At 47.1% G+C, this 19,171-nt stretch overlaps 1 protein-coding gene across 1 annotated transcript in view; it reads left to right on the plus strand.

Annotated features, from left to right (window-relative positions):
• Window positions 1–535: 535 nt before the first annotated feature.
• Window positions 536–19,171, plus strand: part of LOC143295695 (ras-related C3 botulinum toxin substrate 3-like) — a 19,001-nt gene continuing 365 nt past the window's right edge. Inside the window, exons 1-3 of the mRNA XM_076607316.1 lie at window positions 536–994; window positions 14,326–14,384; window positions 15,047–19,171. The exon at window positions 15,047–19,171 is cut by the window's right edge and continues 365 nt beyond it. Of these exons, the coding sequence (XP_076463431.1) occupies window positions 811–994; window positions 14,326–14,384; window positions 15,047–15,472 (669 nt within the window). The 5' untranslated portion in view covers window positions 536–810 and the 3' untranslated portion in view covers window positions 15,473–19,171. The remainder of the gene's footprint in view (window positions 995–14,325; window positions 14,385–15,046) is intronic.

The following is a 19,171-nucleotide window of genomic DNA, read 5'->3' on the forward strand; positions in this document are numbered from 1 at the left end:
AAGAAGAAACGGCAAATCAGTCAACCAGTGCCAAACACTTCACGAAAAGATGAAACAGATATCATATCCAAGACCCCAACATTACGCAAAAGCTACAATATCTTACTTATGACTGGAGCGAGTGTTCGTGATGTCTCAATGATCGCTCGCGTCGAACGCCTCCGCCGGGAAGAACATCTACCTATAGTACCCGGCGAGCGAACGCAATGCAGTTTTTTGTTGTTGCAATCACGCCACCCGTCCACCCACACACACTTGACTGAAATCAACGACGCATACATGTATTTTACTATCCAACCGCACCCCTAACATAAAAAAAGGGGGACGGGAAACGTGTCCTTTCTTGCCACCGTTCGGGAATGTCAGCCTTTCAGCTTTTTGTCACCCACTATGAGCGTCGATTCACATTAATGTATGCCCACTCAACCTTAACCTCAGCGCAGCACGCGCAGAAGGCCAGGGAATCCGCGCTCTGATTGGCTGAAGTTATGAGAGGTAATCCCATGACGTCAGCGCCGTCCCAACAAAATACCGCCGCGAGCTGAGACCGGCACACAAAACACGCCGAGCTCAAAGCAAAGCGAAACTTCGGACGCTCAGCGACTGAACTGAAACGATCGACTGGAAGGAAATTCGGTCGACAGGACTTAAAAACTGTTCAGAACCTAAACAGCAAAAGTGTTCACGGTCATAGCTTGAGTGTATATACAGATTTTAAACAACTCGCGAACGGCTCAACTTTTCTCTTTTTTTTGCGAAAGAAACCACAAAGAGTTATCCGTCGACCAAACGACAATCATTGAAAACAGCATGAAGATGACGTCGTTCAACGCGGAAGACAAAGCTCCTTTGGCCAGCAAAAGTTTGGAGAAAAGTAACATCAAGTGTGTGTTGGTTGGAGACAGCCTGGTGGGGAAGACCTGTCTGGCCAGACGGCTTGCTAATCACGGGTGGAACGCTGAATACACGCCGACAACTTTCGATAATTATGCTGGTGAGTGACAGTTCCGTCATGTCAGTCATTGTCAGTTCGAGCTTTAATTTGCATGGCTTGCTTGTCAATGACTTTGTCTCGGTGCGTTTCTGTTTGTTTTTGATTGTATATATTTTGTATGTAGTCTGTTTCTCAGTTCCACCTCTATCTCTTTCACAGTGTGTGCACATGTGTTTGTGTGTGTGTGTGTGAGTGTGTGTGTGTGTGTGTGTGTCACGGTGTGTGTGTGTGTGTGTGTGTGTGTGTGCGCGAGACAGTGTGTGTGTGTGTGTGACAGTGTGTGTGTGTGTGTGTGTGTGTGTGGTGTGTGTGACAGTGTGTGTGTGTGTGTGTGTGTTCGTGTTCTTTCCGATCTGATCGTCTGTGTGTGTGTGTGTGTGTGTGAAAGAGAAGCAAAGATGGGCTGAGAGAAAGAGAGTGGTTTATGTGTTTATTTGTGAAGTAATGTAGGAAACTGAAAAAGAATATCCGTGTATCACTCAGTGATAGCATAACGTTCAAACAGCTTCTGTAATTCAAGCCTGGGCGCAATAGCCGAGTGGTTAAAGCGTTGGACTTTCAATCTGAGGGTCCCGGGTTCGAATCACGGTAACGGCGCCTGGTGGGTAAAGGGTGGAGATTTTTTCCGATCTCCCAGGTCAACATATGTGCAGACCTGCTTGTGCCTGAACCTCCTTCGTGTGTATACGCACGCAGAAAATCGAATACGCACGTTAAAGATCCTGTAACCCATGTCAGTGATCGGTGGGTTATGGAGACACGAAAATACCCAGCTTGCACGAACCACGACAGAGTCATCGGCAAGTCGATGTTGGTCGTGTAACGGAAAGAAGAAGAAGAAGCCTGCATCATTCAGCATGAAAGCATCCGATCCGAAGAAAAAGATCGAAAATGACAACAAACACAGTTCAAGTATCATTCATTTACAGCATGGACAAGCTTCGTTTACGCTTTCAGCTTTTCGTTAACATTTAATGTGAATTTATGTAGTCCCCCCCCCCCCTCCCCGCTTTACATGACCGTCACTGTTACTAACAGAACTTCCAATGTCAATCAGTTCAGGGCAGAATTTTCCGCTATTACCGTTCGGTTACAAAAGTTTTAATATGAACTTGATGTATGTACACAAAGTTATAACTACTACTCGCATTGAGCGTAAGATCAGGTGCAGTGAGTGGACCCAGAACAACACGTAATCACCAGGACGTTCAGTTTGATATGCTCGAAACAATCCAGACTTGTGCCACCGCGGCCAAGGCCGATGAAGTTATTGTGTGTTAATCAAACCTCCTGAAGTCCGCGCTGACGACAAGATTAGCATCGCTTTTTTATGTTGCTATGCGCGGCGGGACCGTCATTGTACCGCCCGTCGTTGACTGCCCGAGAGAGAAAGAAACGGAGAGATGGGGGGGGGGTGCAGGGTTGAGAAAGCCTTCTCTCTTCCTCGTCCCTCTTCCTTTCCACTGCCACCCCCCCCCCCCCCCTCTCTCTCTCTCTCTCTCTGCACACACCCCCTGCCAGCTTCGAGGGGCGCGCCCGCGTTGCGCACGTGCTTTTTTACTCTCCCAAGTTGTGGATGGTACGGAATCGCTTTTTCATACTTGTACTCAGTCGTATCACCTTCGGCAGGTTTTCGCTGAAGTGCTCAAAAGTAGTTTTTATCCCCCGGGATATGTTGGGGATGGGGGGGTGTACATTTGGGTTGAGCTTTCTGTTTCTTGTGGATGCTTTTGATTCGGAAATGCAGAAATCGAGAGAGAGAGAGAGAGAGAGAGAAGAAACTTGCATGTCTTTAACCGTCCTGGCAGTACGAAACAGCTTGCGGCTCCCCATACCCCATCAGTCCATCCACCCCACTGTGTTCTCTCTTCAGTCTTCCTTCCCCCACCCTGTTATTACTCATCCCATGCAGCCCTTAAAAAAAAAAAACACACCAAAAAAACAACCTTTGAACCCCACCCCCCACCCCCTCCCGCCCTACTTCAGGCCCCATCCACCCCGCATGGTTGCGAAAACGTTTGGCACTGCTTTTGTCTGTTCATGAGTCACACAGTGATGAGGAACCCCCTCACCCATATCACTAACACCTCCTTTTCTTTATGAGGGGCCATCGCAACAGACAATAGACTGACAGGATAGAGTGCATGCGTGTGACCTCAGTCAGTTCGGGTGATCTGTTTTCGCTGTGCAAGGCTTTATGCTGATGGTGACGAAACAAAGGCCCGTCCTGTGCCCATGTCATGAGCACAAAGGGGCTTTGGGAATCGCGTTCCAAGTTCTCTTTGTGTGTATGATGGAGAATTTGGGGTGGTGTGTGTGTGTGTGTGTGTGTGTGTGTGTGTGTGTGTGTGTGTTCTTGCTTGAGCTAGCTGGCACTGAATAACAAGCCTCGATGTTTTCCTATAAAAATGGAGACAAAAGAGGTGTAGAGATAAGGAAGGAAGGGAGGAGGAGTAGAGGGTAAACTGACAGAGAGAGAGAGAGAGGCAGACATACACACGCACACACACACACACACACACACACACACACACACACACACAGAGGGACAGCAAGAGAGAGACAAGACAGAGAGAGACACTGAGACATAGACAGACAGACAGAGACACACACACACACACACACACACACACACGCACACACAGACACAGACACTGAGACAGAGACAGACAGACAGACAGAGAGAGAGAGAGAGAGAAGGGTGGAGGAGGGGGTTAAAAAAATCAGAACGTGCGGTGAAGGGGTTGGAACGACGTGAAATGTCTGGCACCACAAACTGATGACTCCGCAAGCTGTTCGGTTCTTTCTGACTCATCCGCCAATACTTCTGACAGACACAAAGACACGCGCACGCCACTCATATCCTGATTTATTTGTGCACGGGTTCAATGACTATAATCCCGCGTGTGCGTTCACACACACACACACACACACACACACACACACACACACACACACACACACACACACACACTGGTACTAATACGCACGAATGCACATGCACGCCCCTCCATCTTCCCCTCCTCTCCGTGCACGCACACACACACACACACACACACACACACACACACACACACACACACACACACACACACAATTCATGCATATACATTGAGTGTACAGTTAGACAGATGCATGTACGCACACACACTCCCCACTCAGGCACATTGTCACTCCCTTGTGCACCATGCATGCAGCATGGTATGGTATAGAGAGAAAGAGAGAGCTCAGGTTTTGCTTGTACCTATGGAGAGAGAGGTTTAATTCCTCGCACTAGGGAAAAGGCAGACAGCAGAACGTGCCCTCCATAGACGGGATGCTGGGAAACAGTCCTGATCACGCGAACATATATATATGTCTGTCTGCGTCTTTATCAATACCACATGCGGCCAGCCAACACGTCTATATGCGCGTGCGTAACACATCAATTCGAGTGATCCGTTGTGTTCAGTGTTGTGTCAGTGGCTGACATTCTGGGTTGACTTATTCTGGCGTTTTGGGCATGGACGAAACCGGTACTATTATACAAATGTCAGACTTGAAGCAGCTGATACGTGTGTGTCGTCTCGTGTGTGTGTGTGTGTGTGTGTGTGTGTGTGTGTTTAAAAGCACTTGAACATGAACAAACGTACACCTCAGTCGGAGACGAAGGGAACTCAACATGATCTGAGAACCACGTTGTTCACCCTTTGAGTTGTTAACAGTGCAAAGAAGAGGAGACAAGGAGGATGAAGTCGTCTGTTGGGCGACAGATAACAGAGACAAAAACCTCAGTTCGCCGGCGTGGGAAAGTTTTACGGGGGGAGTCAACACTTTAACCCACGGGATCTTTGCCCACACTTGTTAATAACTGACAGGGGACGTGTCTAAGAGTGACCATCTGCGTGGGGCCCGGCAGGGGAAACACTCATCCGACTCTTGCTAATCAACCGGCCTCCTTCTGTAAGGCCTCCTAGTCCAGCAGACCCGTGTCGGTCAACATTGGGGGGACAGGGTGGAGCTTTGGTGACACTAATCAAGAGGTTTTGAAGCATCATCATCTGCTGTGAAGAAAGAAGGAACCATAGCACACTGAACAAGGAAACTCTTGGCTATAAGCTGGTGGGACCATGTATACACGAGCAAGGAAGCATCTGGCTGTTGGGACATTATACACATATTGAGCAAGGTAAACCGTTGCCATGCCTTTTCCGTTAACATCGGTTGTCCAGTTTGCAACCTGTGGATTGTGAGTCGGAATTTAAAAGGTCGTTAAGAACCACAGAATAAATCTGTTGGTTACATAACATACTGTCATTGTTTTCCATGCTTTATGGCACGGTGGAGAAAACGTGGTTGTCACTTACAGTCCTTTCTGTCCAACTCCACCTCCTCCCCCCCTCCCCCCCCCTCCATCCCCACCCCCTCCCAAACTCACTCTTTACCGTTTTGATCATGAACGGACTTCGGGTTTGAACCTGCCCACCCCCGGCCTATGTCAGTTCACACTTTGTTTCGTTCTGAACAAAGAGAGGGGGCAGTCGGGTGTGTCTCTGTTTGGGTAATCGTGTGTGTCTGGTTTTGTCCTGGGTCAGTCTTGCGACCTGCAAGTATGTAAATATTGCTTGTTTGCAAAGTGTCTCAAGCCCAGACTTTTGGCCCCCGTGGTCGCCTGGAGATTGCAAACAACAGTCGAATTGAAAACAAGGAAGAAAGTGTTGTTTGAAGGACAGTCCTACACCACAGCCCGTCCCGTCCCCTCTGTCGTTACCCTTTTTGTATTGTTCAGAACAACACAAATGCTTTTCTGTGAACGATACAATTCTGTTTCCCACAGAAACGAAACAGTCACAGGGAAGTTAGTTGAACTGCAGAGCGTGTTAGTTTCACTTTCAATCACAAGTCTGGACAACAAGTTTTTAAAAAGGCGAGGAGAATCAGCAGAGAGGAAACTTTAGGCTTTGGTTTCACGGGAACCAGTCTTTGTTGGTAGTTACATAACGAGTATAAACCTCAGTCCAGCGACAACCCCCCCCCCCCCCCCCTGTATTATCCACCAGTGATCCCGTCCCCAAGGGGGAAGCGGAGGGGACTGATCGGCTTTCTGTGTCAGGGTTGGCACGTCGACACCAGTAGAGACGATTGTTCTCCCTGAACCAGTCTTTTGTTCCCCCCACCCCCCAACCCACCACCCCACCCACCTCCCTGCCCCCCGCACTGTTCAGTTGGTGGAGTTGTCGATGGAAGAAGCAGGAAGATTAGACGGGGCATGCCGAGCGGCGATGGAATGTCTGTTGTGCACTGTCAGCCATTTGAAACCGTTGTGTCGGTTGGTCGGTCGGTCGGCCGGCTGTCTTTCCGGTCCTTTTCCTGTGACAGCAGGAAGTTTCTGGCCTGACGTCTGTACCTTGCCGGTGGGGACTGGTAGCACTCCCATAGCGTGTATTCACGATGACGATGTAGTGATGATGATGATGATGATGTTAGTGGTAGTTGTGATGATGGTGGTGGTGGAGATGAAGATGATGATGATAAGAGAGAAGAGTTCGTGATCAGTGTATATTAGTAGCAGCGCTGTTTGTACTCAAAGTAGTAGTTAATGATTATGATTTCAAGAAATCCGGGATGCCCATCTTGAAAATTTGCTTTCGGCGCTTGAGAGAGAGAGAGAGAGAGAGAGAGAGAGAGAGACAGACAGAGTGTGTGTGTGTGTGTTCCTGTGTGTGTGTGTGTGTATGCGCGCGCGCGTGCTTGCGTGCGCGTTTGTGTTCTGCATTATTAAGACGGGAACTGAATACTAGTGACAATCAAGGACGCATACGACACGGGGTTTGTGTGTTGGGAGGGGGAGAAGGTGAGCGGAGTTTGGGGCGCGGGGTCACAAAGGATTTATAAACATGTCACATGTACGTTATCTCCAGCTTTCAGATAAAATTCGATCACATGAAGAGGTCGATGACTTGTCATCCACGGCTTGGTTTGATCTCGGATCGAACCATCCGCCAATTCATGAGTCTCGCTTGACGTTATTGTCGTGTTTTGCTGTAGAACGTGTGTAGGCTTTTCTGTAAATGGGGAAATACATACCGCCTGATTCATTACAAGTGGCGTGATCCTGTCTTCCGTCGGTGACGAATTCGTTGCCGCTGGTACTGATGTAGATAGTGGTATTGGGCTTTGGGAAAATGGGGAAGGGGGAGGGAGAGAAAGATTTTTTGTTCTTTCTACCTATGTGCACCCCCCTCCCCTCCCCCCTTGTCTGTCTTTGTCTGCCTGTGTTTGTGTGTGATGGTTAATCCCCACCCCACCCCCTCCCCCTCTCTCTCTCCCTCTTTCTCTCTCTCTCTGGTTCTCCCTCCCCCATCCCTCTCTTGGTTTCGGGCAAATTATTTCCCGTAAATACCGACGCTTGCCGTCCCGAAGAACCGAAAACCAGCCGAGTAATACTCGAAATATTTCCCGTCGAATGACACCGGAAAAGACAAGTTATGATTTTAAACACATCCGCATAGAGACAGTATAGATAGATGACATTTATAGTGACTGAAGTGGTAGATGACATTTATAGTGACTGAAGTGGTAGATGACATTTATAGTGACTGAAGTGGTGCATTTTTCTCCGTTTCTTCGAAAACGTTTTGGTAACAGAAACGTGTTACATTGATCTGTTTCCTCCCGTGCTACAGAGGTTCTCCTGCATCTGGCAGACTCGCGTGACTGCGGGTGTGTAACCGTACAGTGGTTTGTGAATGGGATTCTTCCCCTCCCAACAGAAATCTTAGTCATCCACTCGAGTGGTCATGATTTGTTTGCTGTTCGTGAGCGTGACTAGGCTGGGACAAGGAAGGTCTGCAGGGTCCGGCTTGATTTATACACAATGTATCATTCGTATATTTTGACGTTCTGAAAAGTGTTAAGTGGCGTGGTACTTTCTGAGGAAGAAAAAAACAACCAAAAACAAAACACCCACGACTGCTTTAAAAAAAAAAAAAAAAAAATTACGCCATAGTAGCTCCCGGCCTACTCACAGGCTAGAAGTTATCTTTAGTTTGAAACTTACTTGCATTACTTGTCGTTTCCCATTGTTACCCCATTTATCCGAAGAAAGTTATGTCATCACGTTCCAGGGATTATGCCTGTAAACTTTTAACCGTAATTTATGATTTCTGGTAGCCAGTGCGTGCCACACACGGGGCTGATAACGCAAATGCCAACGCCAGAATAGGGATAACTTAGTGAAGACTGGACGTGAGAAACATTGTGCTGACTTCGTACAAAACCCAAAATTATGATGGAGGGACGGGTGATACTGGAAAAGATTGTCTGGTTCACGTGGTTCCGGTCACTGCTGTTACTAATATCTATTATCGTTATTCCTTTCACCTGGCTTTCACTTGCCAGCTGTGACTTTCATGGTAGAGTGGTCACGAGCTTGAGGGGCCCACACTCCTCCCTCTCCACCTGCCTATGGTTATGTCAAGGGTGACTGAGTTTTGTGGAACCACTCTTCCCCTTCCCCCCAGGTGCACACGCGTCACTGACTTTGTTTCTTTGTTCCCGTTCGCCTCTCACCCTGTTTTTCGGTTAATGCTGGATGGAAACATTGTAAGGGAACGTAGTAATCTGTTGAGAGAGAGAGAGAGAGAGAGAGAGAGAGAGAGAGAGATGTTTGAACGGGAACAGTCTGCATACAGTCGCCCTGACCTTATTTCTAATACTCGTGTCTTAAAGTGGGTGACTTAGATTGGAACAACGATAAAGACACACACCCCAGAAGTTCGATCAAATCCCTTTCTGTGTGTGGGGTTTGCTCAGCCTGTGAGCAACAAAATGGCCTTGGGCATTGTGTGCAGAGGCGGTGTACGTCAGCCGTCTGAGAATGTCGGCCACGAATGACACGGGTGATAATATATGTCGATGTTATCTGTTGGCCTCGAGCGATGACGTTGCTCAGTGATTCATGTTCAAGGCCTCTGGACGAAAAGCCTTGCTATCTGGTGTCAAGTGATCATATCTTTCTAAGGCTATGGTTTAGAGACCCCGGTATTCGATCCTTCCCTTTGTTCGTCTATTAAATAATGGTGTGACAGTCAGTTTCCTGTCACTGAGTAAATCGATGCCCACCCACTCACTTTCCAAAACATCCATCCTCACATCTGTTGCTCTCTGACTCACTCACTGCCTCTACCGGTCATTCCTTCGCTCACACTCAATATCAGTTATTCGTTTTTATCAATGGAAACTGAAATGATGAATCCAGTCCCAGTCAGTCACACTGGGTTTTGGAACAGTAAAAAGAGACCGACATTACTAGTTCACATGAATGAACCAAGTTCCAGACAAACAAGTTGACGAACCAGACCTTAAAACAGCTACACCCACCCACACACCGACCAATTATCCTTTGGCACTGTTGGGGTAACGGGGGAAAGTGCCAGACATATTTGTTTAAAGGGGTGCTCAGCACACGCCAATTCCACAGACGCCTCGCTTCAAGGTAATCCTATTATTCTGGGTAAATGCAGTCTACGTTATTCATCATGCTTGCCTGGGGAATAGGGGCACGGGTGACTAAGTCCAGCGGCTTTCTGCTTTATTGAGTTGATCGCCGGTTTTGAAAGGTGCGGTTTCGCTGCACGTGGTGGGTGGGCTTGGGAATGGAATGGGAGAGGCGTGTGGGTCACTTCGGAAATTGCTGGTAAAGCTGTACTTGTGTACTCGCTTTGTAGGGGCAATGAGTACTGAAAGGAAGCTGTTACGTGGCAGAGGTAGGACTGGCTACTGCATTCATGGGGGGGAAGGGAAGGGGGTAGCAGATGTATGTTCTGTTCTTGGTGTGTGTGATGGAGGGAGGGAGGGAGACAGACAGACCGACACCAACAGGGGTTAGGGAATTCCCGTTAATCCCAATGTCAGTAATTTTCTTTTCATCTTCGCTTTGCAGATCGTAAACTGACGCATCATTAGCTTGCAACCGTAGGAACAGATCCTGTAATCATAATTATACCAGACACACGAAACTATCCATACACGTGTCATCGATCTTTTTGTGGACACCATCAATGACTAGGTTTTACGATGAGCTCACAACCAAAAGGGAGGGGAGAATCATGGAATTCCCCCACAACCCAAAACACTGGATCAATGAACATGAACCAGGATCTTACCGCACTCGACAAGCGCACGTGCGCGCGCCTGCCACATCCACCTGGGCTGAGTCACGAACCTAAACAATAGTCACAGTTATAAACAAACAGCCGACTGAGGATGGTGAGTTCACACACTGATGAAAGGGTGGATAAATAGATCGATGAAAAAAGGGATTGGTTGTAAGTAATATGTACAGAATATCAGATGGATTGGGGCGGCGGGTAGAGAAAAGGGGGGGGGGGGAGGGGGGGAGGGAATTGGTACCGAGCAGTGGATTTGAAAGTTATAGCATAACCGGTTAACAGTAGCTGAGTCGAAAAAAGAGAACTCCAAATTTCATTGAAGCACTGTTGCGCACTGGGCTGCACTCAGAGAGAGAGAGAGAGGAGAGAGAGAGAGAGTTTACAGGTCGGCCTTTATTGAAACCGACCTTCATACGTAAACACAAATCACACTGGCCAAACCTTTTATCCATGTGGCAACTGCTCTCTGCAAAGTATGTATGTGTACATCACACACAGAATTCAGTATACAACGATGCAAGCACAGAAGCAAACACAAAACACTGGTGACATACAACGTGTTGGGCTCTTTGTTTAATTGATCGCGCCCAGATCGCTACACTTTCACACATTGCCTCCTCCACTTCTACCCCTCACGTCAGTGTATGTGCGCGCGCGACGTGTGTGTGTGTGTGTGTGTGTGTGACAGACAGACAGAAAGAGATATACAAGAACACCACTTTATCACACCACACCACTCCTTGTGTGCAGTCAGCTTGTATTGAATCATTTCCACGGGGAGGGGGAGGGGGGGGCTTGGCCTTCCCCGCCACACACGAACCTCATTTTTCACTCTCTTTTTTTCTTCTTACCTCACACCGCGATAGAGAATGTCAGTTAATCTTTGGATATATTCTGTCAAGTGATTTGTTTTTCCCCCTGTTTTTGTTTTTGTTTTTTTTCTCTGTGTGTGTGTGACGTGACGTGCAGGGACGTTGAACTGACACTGAGAAAAATAATCATGTTTGACTTTGGCTAACAAACACCGGCATAATTTATGCTGTCTGTATCTATATCTTTGGCGTCAGTGCGTTTACTGAAAACATCGGGGGAGGGGAGGGGGTTGACTGATGCTCAGAACGCACTGACACCAAAGAGAAAAAAAAGGCCACAAAACTCTTGAATTATAAAAGAAGTTTCTATTTGCCTCTGTCTGTCTCTGTCTCACTGCATATCTATCAGTCTCTCTGTTATATCACACACACACACACACACACACACACACACACACACACACACACTTTAACTCTTCTACCTTTCCTATACCGCCCTCCAACTTCCACCCTCTGCCCCCACCCCCCACGCATTCCTTTAGCAGGCAACTTCCGTTCCCACTTGGAAAGAGGAGAAGTGTAGGAGACACCACCCCCTTACAGTTTAGGTGTAGGAACCATGGCGGGCCGGCACGATAATGTATGTACTGCACTGCAGTCATTGACCGACTTTCGGTGTCTTGCTCGCCAAACCCTGGAACCACTCGTGTTGGTCCGTGGGAAAATAACAGGACTGTGTGAATTGTGAATGGGCCCGCGACGCCGCTAACGGCGGCGAACGTATGTGCGTACGTACTTGTGTCTGTCTGTGTGTATGTGTGTGGTGTTGGTGTGGAGTGGTCGGTGGGGAATGCTTAGTGGTATGTGTGGGAACTGGTTCGGTTGTTTGTTGAAATTAACCACCCATCAGTCTCCGTGTTACGCCCGGAATTAATTAAGAACGGTTTGTCTTTTTTTTTTTCTTTTTTTTTTTTTCCCCATGTGGGTCTGAGTGACTGTTCACAGAGGTAATTGACTTGTCGTCAGTGTTCCGTGTTCGCAGGGTGTTGTGTGTCAGTCATTGTTTCACTTTATCGTTCGTTCTCGCTGTCAGTCTCTCTGTTTCTTTGTGTTGATCTCAACTCTCTCTCTGTCTCTGTCGCTCTGTCTCTCTCTCTCTGTCTCTGTCTCTCTCGGCTCTCTCCCTCCCTCACTCTCTTCCCCACTGTCTCTCCCTATCTCCCTCCCCCCCCCTCTCTCTCTCTTTTCTCTTTCATCTCTTTCCGTGTCACTCCCAGATCATTTTCAACCACAGCATGTTTCAGTTATATCGCAACAAAGCAGACTCAGTGGATTTAGGTATTATCCAGGAAGGGCAGGGCATATGCCACCACGATTCGACTCCCAGTATTTGAATGTCACGCGTACATGCCGCACACGCACACGCACACACACACACACACACACACTCACAGCGAGAAAGAAAGAGAGAGAGAGAGGCTAAGTTGCCGTGCGGTGCGTGGCCCGGGTTGAGTCATACCAGCGAACGTTGTATTGTTTTCTCTCTACGTATTGCATACACTCAGGCGCCTATGTTCTGCAGTACACGTAAAACTACCTCAGTTATGTGCATGACTGTCAGTGAGTGTGGCGCGGCGACTGATGTAATACGCACGTGTGGCATGCGCTGCATCAAGAGCTGCTGTATGTGTAAATGATACTCCGTGTGTGTGTGTGTGTGTGTGTGTGCCGTGTGAGTTGAAGTGCGCGTATACTATACATGTCCGCGTATCCATCCCCCAGAAAACAGAAATGCATTCACACATGGACATATAAAACCTCTCTCTCTCTCTCTCTCTCTCTCTCTCTCTCTCGACTTATCGAAGCGTTTACGCTGGCACGTGCGTGCGAACGCTACCCCCCAAAAAACCTCATTTATTTGCTCAGGGGCTGAATCTCTGTTGCGAAACACGGCCAAACAAACGTATAGATCGCGTAGGGAATCTTTTTCTTTTTCTTTTATTTTTTTACCCCCGGCGCAAGGTACAGTGAGAACTGACGCCGTTTACTTCTGCCACACCCCCATGCTCTGCCGGCCGTTTTTTGTTTTTTTTTTCTCTCTATCCCTCTCTTCTCTCAACTTTTCCAGTGCTCCTCCTCCCAAACTTTCCCACACCGTATCCAGCGCCCCATAGTGATGCAAGATGTAGTAGGGCTTGCGATGTACTGGGTATACGTTTCATTCACACACACACACACACACACACACACACACACACACACACACACACACACACACATGGGGGTGGGGGAGTGGGGGGAGGGGTGGTGGGGCGTCAGTATAACAGCAAGGGGTTGTTATTATGATTGCTGAGGTCGTGGGCTCGGAGTGGCTTACACAACCCACGCTACCTGACAAAGCAAGCATCTGAAGTGATCCTCGCAACAGCGGAATGCATGCATCCTGCAGAATGCTGTAGGTTACAAGTCTGGGTCTGGCAGGGAGGGAGAGGGAGAGAGAGAGAGAGGTTTGGGCTGAGAGAGAGAGAGAAGCTTGGGCTGAGAGAGCGAGGGGTGGGGAGGAGGGGGGCGTGGGGGGGGGGGGGGGGGTCGGGGGGCAGGGCTGTGATCAGGAGATAGCTGGATATACGAGACAGGTGCACTAGGGGGGTGGAGACTTTGAGAAAAGGCCGGCTACGTGTTGTAGGGTGACTCGGCTAGACTCCCACAGAACTGCAAAATACCAGTAGCAGTCACTCGTGAATCTTAACCTTTCCTCTGGCGCCAGTACCAGCCACGCTGAGAAGCTAGGTGGACATCTTGAGTTGGATTCCCCCCCCTCCCCTCCCTCCCGCCCTCCCCTCAAACCCCCTATGTGGGTGATGGTTTTGTATTGCCGGAGTATTTACCGCACAATATCGCCGTTTGAACTTAAGGCAAAATGCGACCGGTTTATAGTTCATCGAACGAATCCCACTCTCGTGAGAAAAGATAAATTATTATTTATTTGATAAGGGGAGAGAGAGAGAGAGAGAGAGGAGTGGTGAGGGGTGGTGGTGGTGGAGGGTAAAACATGGCTCCAAATACGTAGTTGTGGGTTCCGTTATTGAAGCTGCTGTTTTGGAGCAGTTAGTATGTAACCTTAATGATTTTGCCCCATTAATTTGTTCTCACATTACCTGTTTTTATTTACCGTTAAGGTTGTATGCAGGCTAGTTGATCAGATATCATGCATTTGTTCTTTTAGTTTGCCAAGTCACACGGGCAAACTTACTTCGAACTGAAACTAGAAACAGTGACGTAACGCATTAGTCACATGTTGATTGTTCAGCTGGTGATGCAGCCAGGACACAGTTGATAACAACAGCTTTCTTTCTGTGTGTTTCAGCAAACACCACAGTGGACGGGAAGTCGTTCGTTCTGGGGCTCTTCGACACTGCTGGCCAGGTGAGTGTTGAGCAACACACATACATTCTCTCTCTCTCTCTCTCTCTCTCTCTCTCTCTCTCTCTCTCTCCCCCCCCCTCCCTCCCTCTCTTTCTATCTCTCTCCTTGTCTCTGTCTCCTTCTCTCTCTGTTTTTTTTTTTAAATTTAATTTTATTTTATTTTATTTCATCCTTCGTGTTCTTTTAGAGGGTGTGAAACTCTGACGACATGACAAGGCTTTCAGAGAGTCCAGTCGTGTAATACGCTAGCCTGTAAATAGGCTGTCATGTGCTCATGCTGCTTATATATATATATATATATATATATATATATATATATATATACACGCCCAAATTCCATTCAGAGAAATCTGTTTTCAGTAAAAAGTAATACAACACATTTCAAGACAACACAGATCAGACAGGAAGAAACTTGATCATCTCATGAAAAGAGAAATTACACCATTGAGACTCGACAAAAAAACACAAACGTGGACATGAAAATAATAACAATAACAATAACAATAATAATAATAATAATACTAAGAAGAAGAAGAAGAGATTAAAAAAAATAAAAAATAAAAAACCCCAGTGCAGTACAGTGCTACACAGTTACGTTGTCAAAGCCCTATGAGTAGCCCAGCAGTGTAACGTGTTGTGACCTCTCCACTGCCTGCGTGCAGGAGGAGCTGAACCGACTGAGGACCCTGGCCTACGTCAACAGCGACGTCTTCCTGGTCTGCTTCTCCGTGCTCAGCCCGGACTCCCTCAAGCACGCGCAGGACGCATGGGTCCGCGAGGTCCGCTCCCACGCCCCGCACGTGCCCTACGTCCTCGTGGGCACCCACATCGACGTCCGCGACGACGCCGTCACGGCCACGGCCACACGTGACCGGAAGACGAGCGCGGGCACCGCGGGGCATGCGCACTATGTCAACACCAAGGACGGGGTGGCGGCGGCCGCCCGCATGGGCGCCGACAGCTACGTGGAGTGCTCGTCTCTGACCGAGGCGGGCATCCCCCGTCTGAAGGAGGCCGCCATCGAGGCGGTGCAGAACGGGACTTCTCCTGCCGACGGTGGCTGCCAGTGTGCCTGCGCCATCATGTGACCTGGCCCGTGGCTTTGTTGCAGAATGAAGCGAGGTTAGTTGGGTCATGGTCTCCAGAGAGCCAATTCTGCTCTACCACCACCACCAACCACTACCACCGCAGCAGCGGCAATGGATGGGACTGGGGTGGGTTGCTTTTTGGGGGGCGAAGGTGTGCGATGAATTTGCGACAACAGATTTTGTTTCTGTCTCTCTCTCTGTCTCGCCTTGACGAATAAAATTTGTGACAGTCAAATTCACAATGTTGTGCACTTGGCCTGAGCCATTGCTTGCATACCACAGTATCGTTGGACTGTGTGTTGTCAGTCTCGACCGCCGTACCTCGTCCCCAACCCCACCCCCAACCCTGATGTTTTGAGAAGTATCATCTGATTTCCCCTGTTCCTCGCCGGAAAGAGGACACCAGTTTCCCACGCCCCGTACCCCTCTACCCCGCCCCGCCCCGCCCCGCCCTCCCCCAACTCTCCACTTGCAATGCTCAAGAGTCCGGCTTGGAGGTAAAGATGACAACTGAACACTGACTGAATCCTTTCAAGACTTTGGAAAGTGTCGTGAACTGTCGTCGTCGACCAACAGACTCTCAGTTGTTGCTCAGAAAGGACGAACGTTTGAGGGTGTAGTTTTTCATGGACTGGAGGAGGGGGGGCGGGGGGAGTGGAGGGGAGCTGCATGGGGAGGGTGCAATCCACGGGGGGGAGTTTGGAGGGAGCGATCCCCCCGCCTTTTTTTTTTTTTTTTTTTTTTTTTTTTTTTTTCATCCTTGAATTTTTTTTCTTCATTTTTAAATGTGTAATGTCTGTCCAGATTTGCACAAGACTCATCGCTCTTTTTTCTTTGAGGGCAACTCTGGGCCTTGAAACTTGTATTGCTGTAATAAATCTACATGTGTTACATGATGTATTCCAAAAACCTGTAGGAATTCCTCTCTCTGCCTTATCCGCTGCATGTTTTGCTCTCGTATTTTATGCTGCCGACTTTGTTGCTCATATCAGTCGAGCCGTTTTCTGTGCTGTGATGTTACTTTCTGCCTAGAGCTAGCTCCCGTTCAGAGTTAACAAGCAGTGCCTTTCCCTGAATATTCCACTGTTGCTAGCAGCTAAATCGTACGGTATATATCAGTGTGTTTGTGAAATATGTAGAAAGCGTGTGAAGGAGGGAGAGAGAGAGAGAGAGAGAGCTAGCTTAGGATTCAGAATTAATGTGCAGATTGTCAGATTTTTGTATTGTATGTACATGAATAATTTTGTATTTTTTCGACATTTACTAAAACTGCCATTAACAGACCAATAATTAAACTTTGTGCAGGGAACAGTGTACATTATCATGAATTTTATAGCCGCTGCTGTCTCTTGATTTGACTTTTATGAGTATATCGCTTGCGTTTTCATTCGGAAACTCATCAGTCATTAAAAACTGTATTATTTATTGACTTATTTATTTGGTTAGTTCCGCATCATTTTCTTGTCATGAAGACTTCGAAGATGATCGGGCAGCGGTCCGGTTTTGACGTAGAGTACATGGGAATGCTGCAAAACATTTCCGCACAAACATGCAGTCGTTATTTCACAACTTTATCGTTGTTTATTTCTTTCATCCTCACCACCTTCAAAAACAGTCGCGCAAACGCGCAGTCGGTGACGTCTCAGACATGTAACAGAACTACGTGTGAGGGCCATCGACACATTTCCGTTCACACAGTTCGCGTTCGATCAACATCTTATCCCATGAAACCCATCCACACACACACACACACACACACCATGTCGCGGGCACTACCCAAACTTCCGAACTCATCTTCGTGTGTCAGTGGTATCACTTCCGCCTGGAACAGTCGCCTCTTTCACGAGCTGCATGCGCAGTCAGACAGACAGGAAGTCGATGTGGATCAGAGAGCCCGGATGTACGCTTGGTTAAGGGTTGGTGACTGTGACGGCTGGTACCGCGGCCAAGACGTCAGTTTTCGTGGCCGGATGATGATGAGCAGGAACCTAGCTGTTTGCGTCCTCGTGTTTGGACATTCATGTCGGTGGCGGCGTGTTCTGGCAGATTCGAGCCTAAGCGTTGTTTTCAGTCAGTGAAATAACACTTGCTGGACTGACTCAGTGTGCCAGCTACTTACGCTACCAGCTTGATCATGCGTTCCCTTCCTTACGAGTTATTTTCATCCCTGTAATATCACACATAGACACCCATTAAACTTGATTTGTTTTTTGGTGGTTGTTTTTTTTCAGTTGATCATTTTTTTCATTCATGAACACAAAAAAGACATTTATTTATATTTTCTTCTTTTTGTCTCACAAACTAGTCTACCCAGGCTTGAAAATCTCCGTGTTTTAGGTTACTCTGTCAGACTTTGAATGCATCTATGTGTGAATGATCACTTTTAATGTTCCGATGCATCTGGCTGCTGTGTTTTGATGAAAGACTGTCTTTGTTTTCATGCTACAATCCTTGGGTAGTGTATAGTTAAGTGAGATATGATCAAATCAAGATTTCCTTGGGGTTTTTTGGGGGGAGGGAGTGGGGGAGGAGGGTTGTGTGTGCATGGTTTATTTTTTATATAACATATTGTGCGAGGGCGTAAGATAGATTCCACATTTGGAGAGAGAGAGAGAGAGAGAGGAGGGGGGGGGGGGGTAAAGGAGGGAGAGAGTGCGTGCGCGTTCAGATAATCTGTATTCCTAAAACTCGGTAGCGCATGTTTTGCGTGATACTCATCCATTTTTATTTTGATATTTCTCCATCAGACATTTGATCAGTCAATTACTTCCACGCCCAATGTCTTTCCATAAGGAAGGGGTTACGATGACACATTCCGTCCATGGACCCACAAAAAAAACATGCAATGTTTGTTTGTTTTTAAACATCTAGTAACGGAAAGTTCATGTCATAATGATCAACCAACGTTGTCAGTATTATTTCTTTGCCGTTTTGTGTGAGCGGTTTGTTTTGTGGCAGGTTTGAGAAAACAGTATAAATGAATCTCGTTTTGTTTCATGTATCTATTGATCTATATACATGCATGGGACTTTGAGTATATTATACTGACTCGCTTGGATCTGGTCAGACAACGGATTGGTTTGATAATGGACAACACTTTGAACCGTGCACTGTAGCGCTGTTCTTTTCTTTTTTCTTTCTTTCTTACTTTTTTTGTTTTGTTTTTTTTGTTTTGCTTTTTTTCTCTTTTTTTCTTTTTTTCATTTCTTTTGAACTTTTTCAGCTTGTGTGTTTGTAGTTTGCATTTGATTGTTACTTTTTTTTCTATGATTTATTTTTGTTTTGGATCTGTTCTGCACAGAGAGAGAGAGAGAGAGAGAGAGAGAGAGAGAGAGAGAGATGACGGATGTTTAACTGAAATTCTGGAAACACCAGAATACAAAAAAAAACAAAAAACAAAAAGTGCAATCATTCATGAACTTGATAAACGATTGAGTGAAAGAATATATGAAGACTGATATTAAAGGCTTCCTTTTGCATATCAGGGATACTCAGCTTTATTTATTTTTTTTTTTTTTTTTTTTTTTTTTTTTTACAGCATTTCCTCATTTCCCCCAGAAACCTTTGCGTTTTTGTGGGCAGATAACTATGGGGGAAAAAAACACCCGATAATCATCCAATGATTGCATTTCATATCGATCTCAGATTGATGATCATTAATCACAGATTCGCATTTAGAAATTCATATTAGTTTCTACG

This window comes from Babylonia areolata, chromosome 21 (genome assembly GCF_041734735.1).
Source record: "Babylonia areolata isolate BAREFJ2019XMU chromosome 21, ASM4173473v1, whole genome shotgun sequence".
Taxonomy (NCBI): Eukaryota; Metazoa; Mollusca; class Gastropoda; order Neogastropoda; family Buccinidae; genus Babylonia; species Babylonia areolata.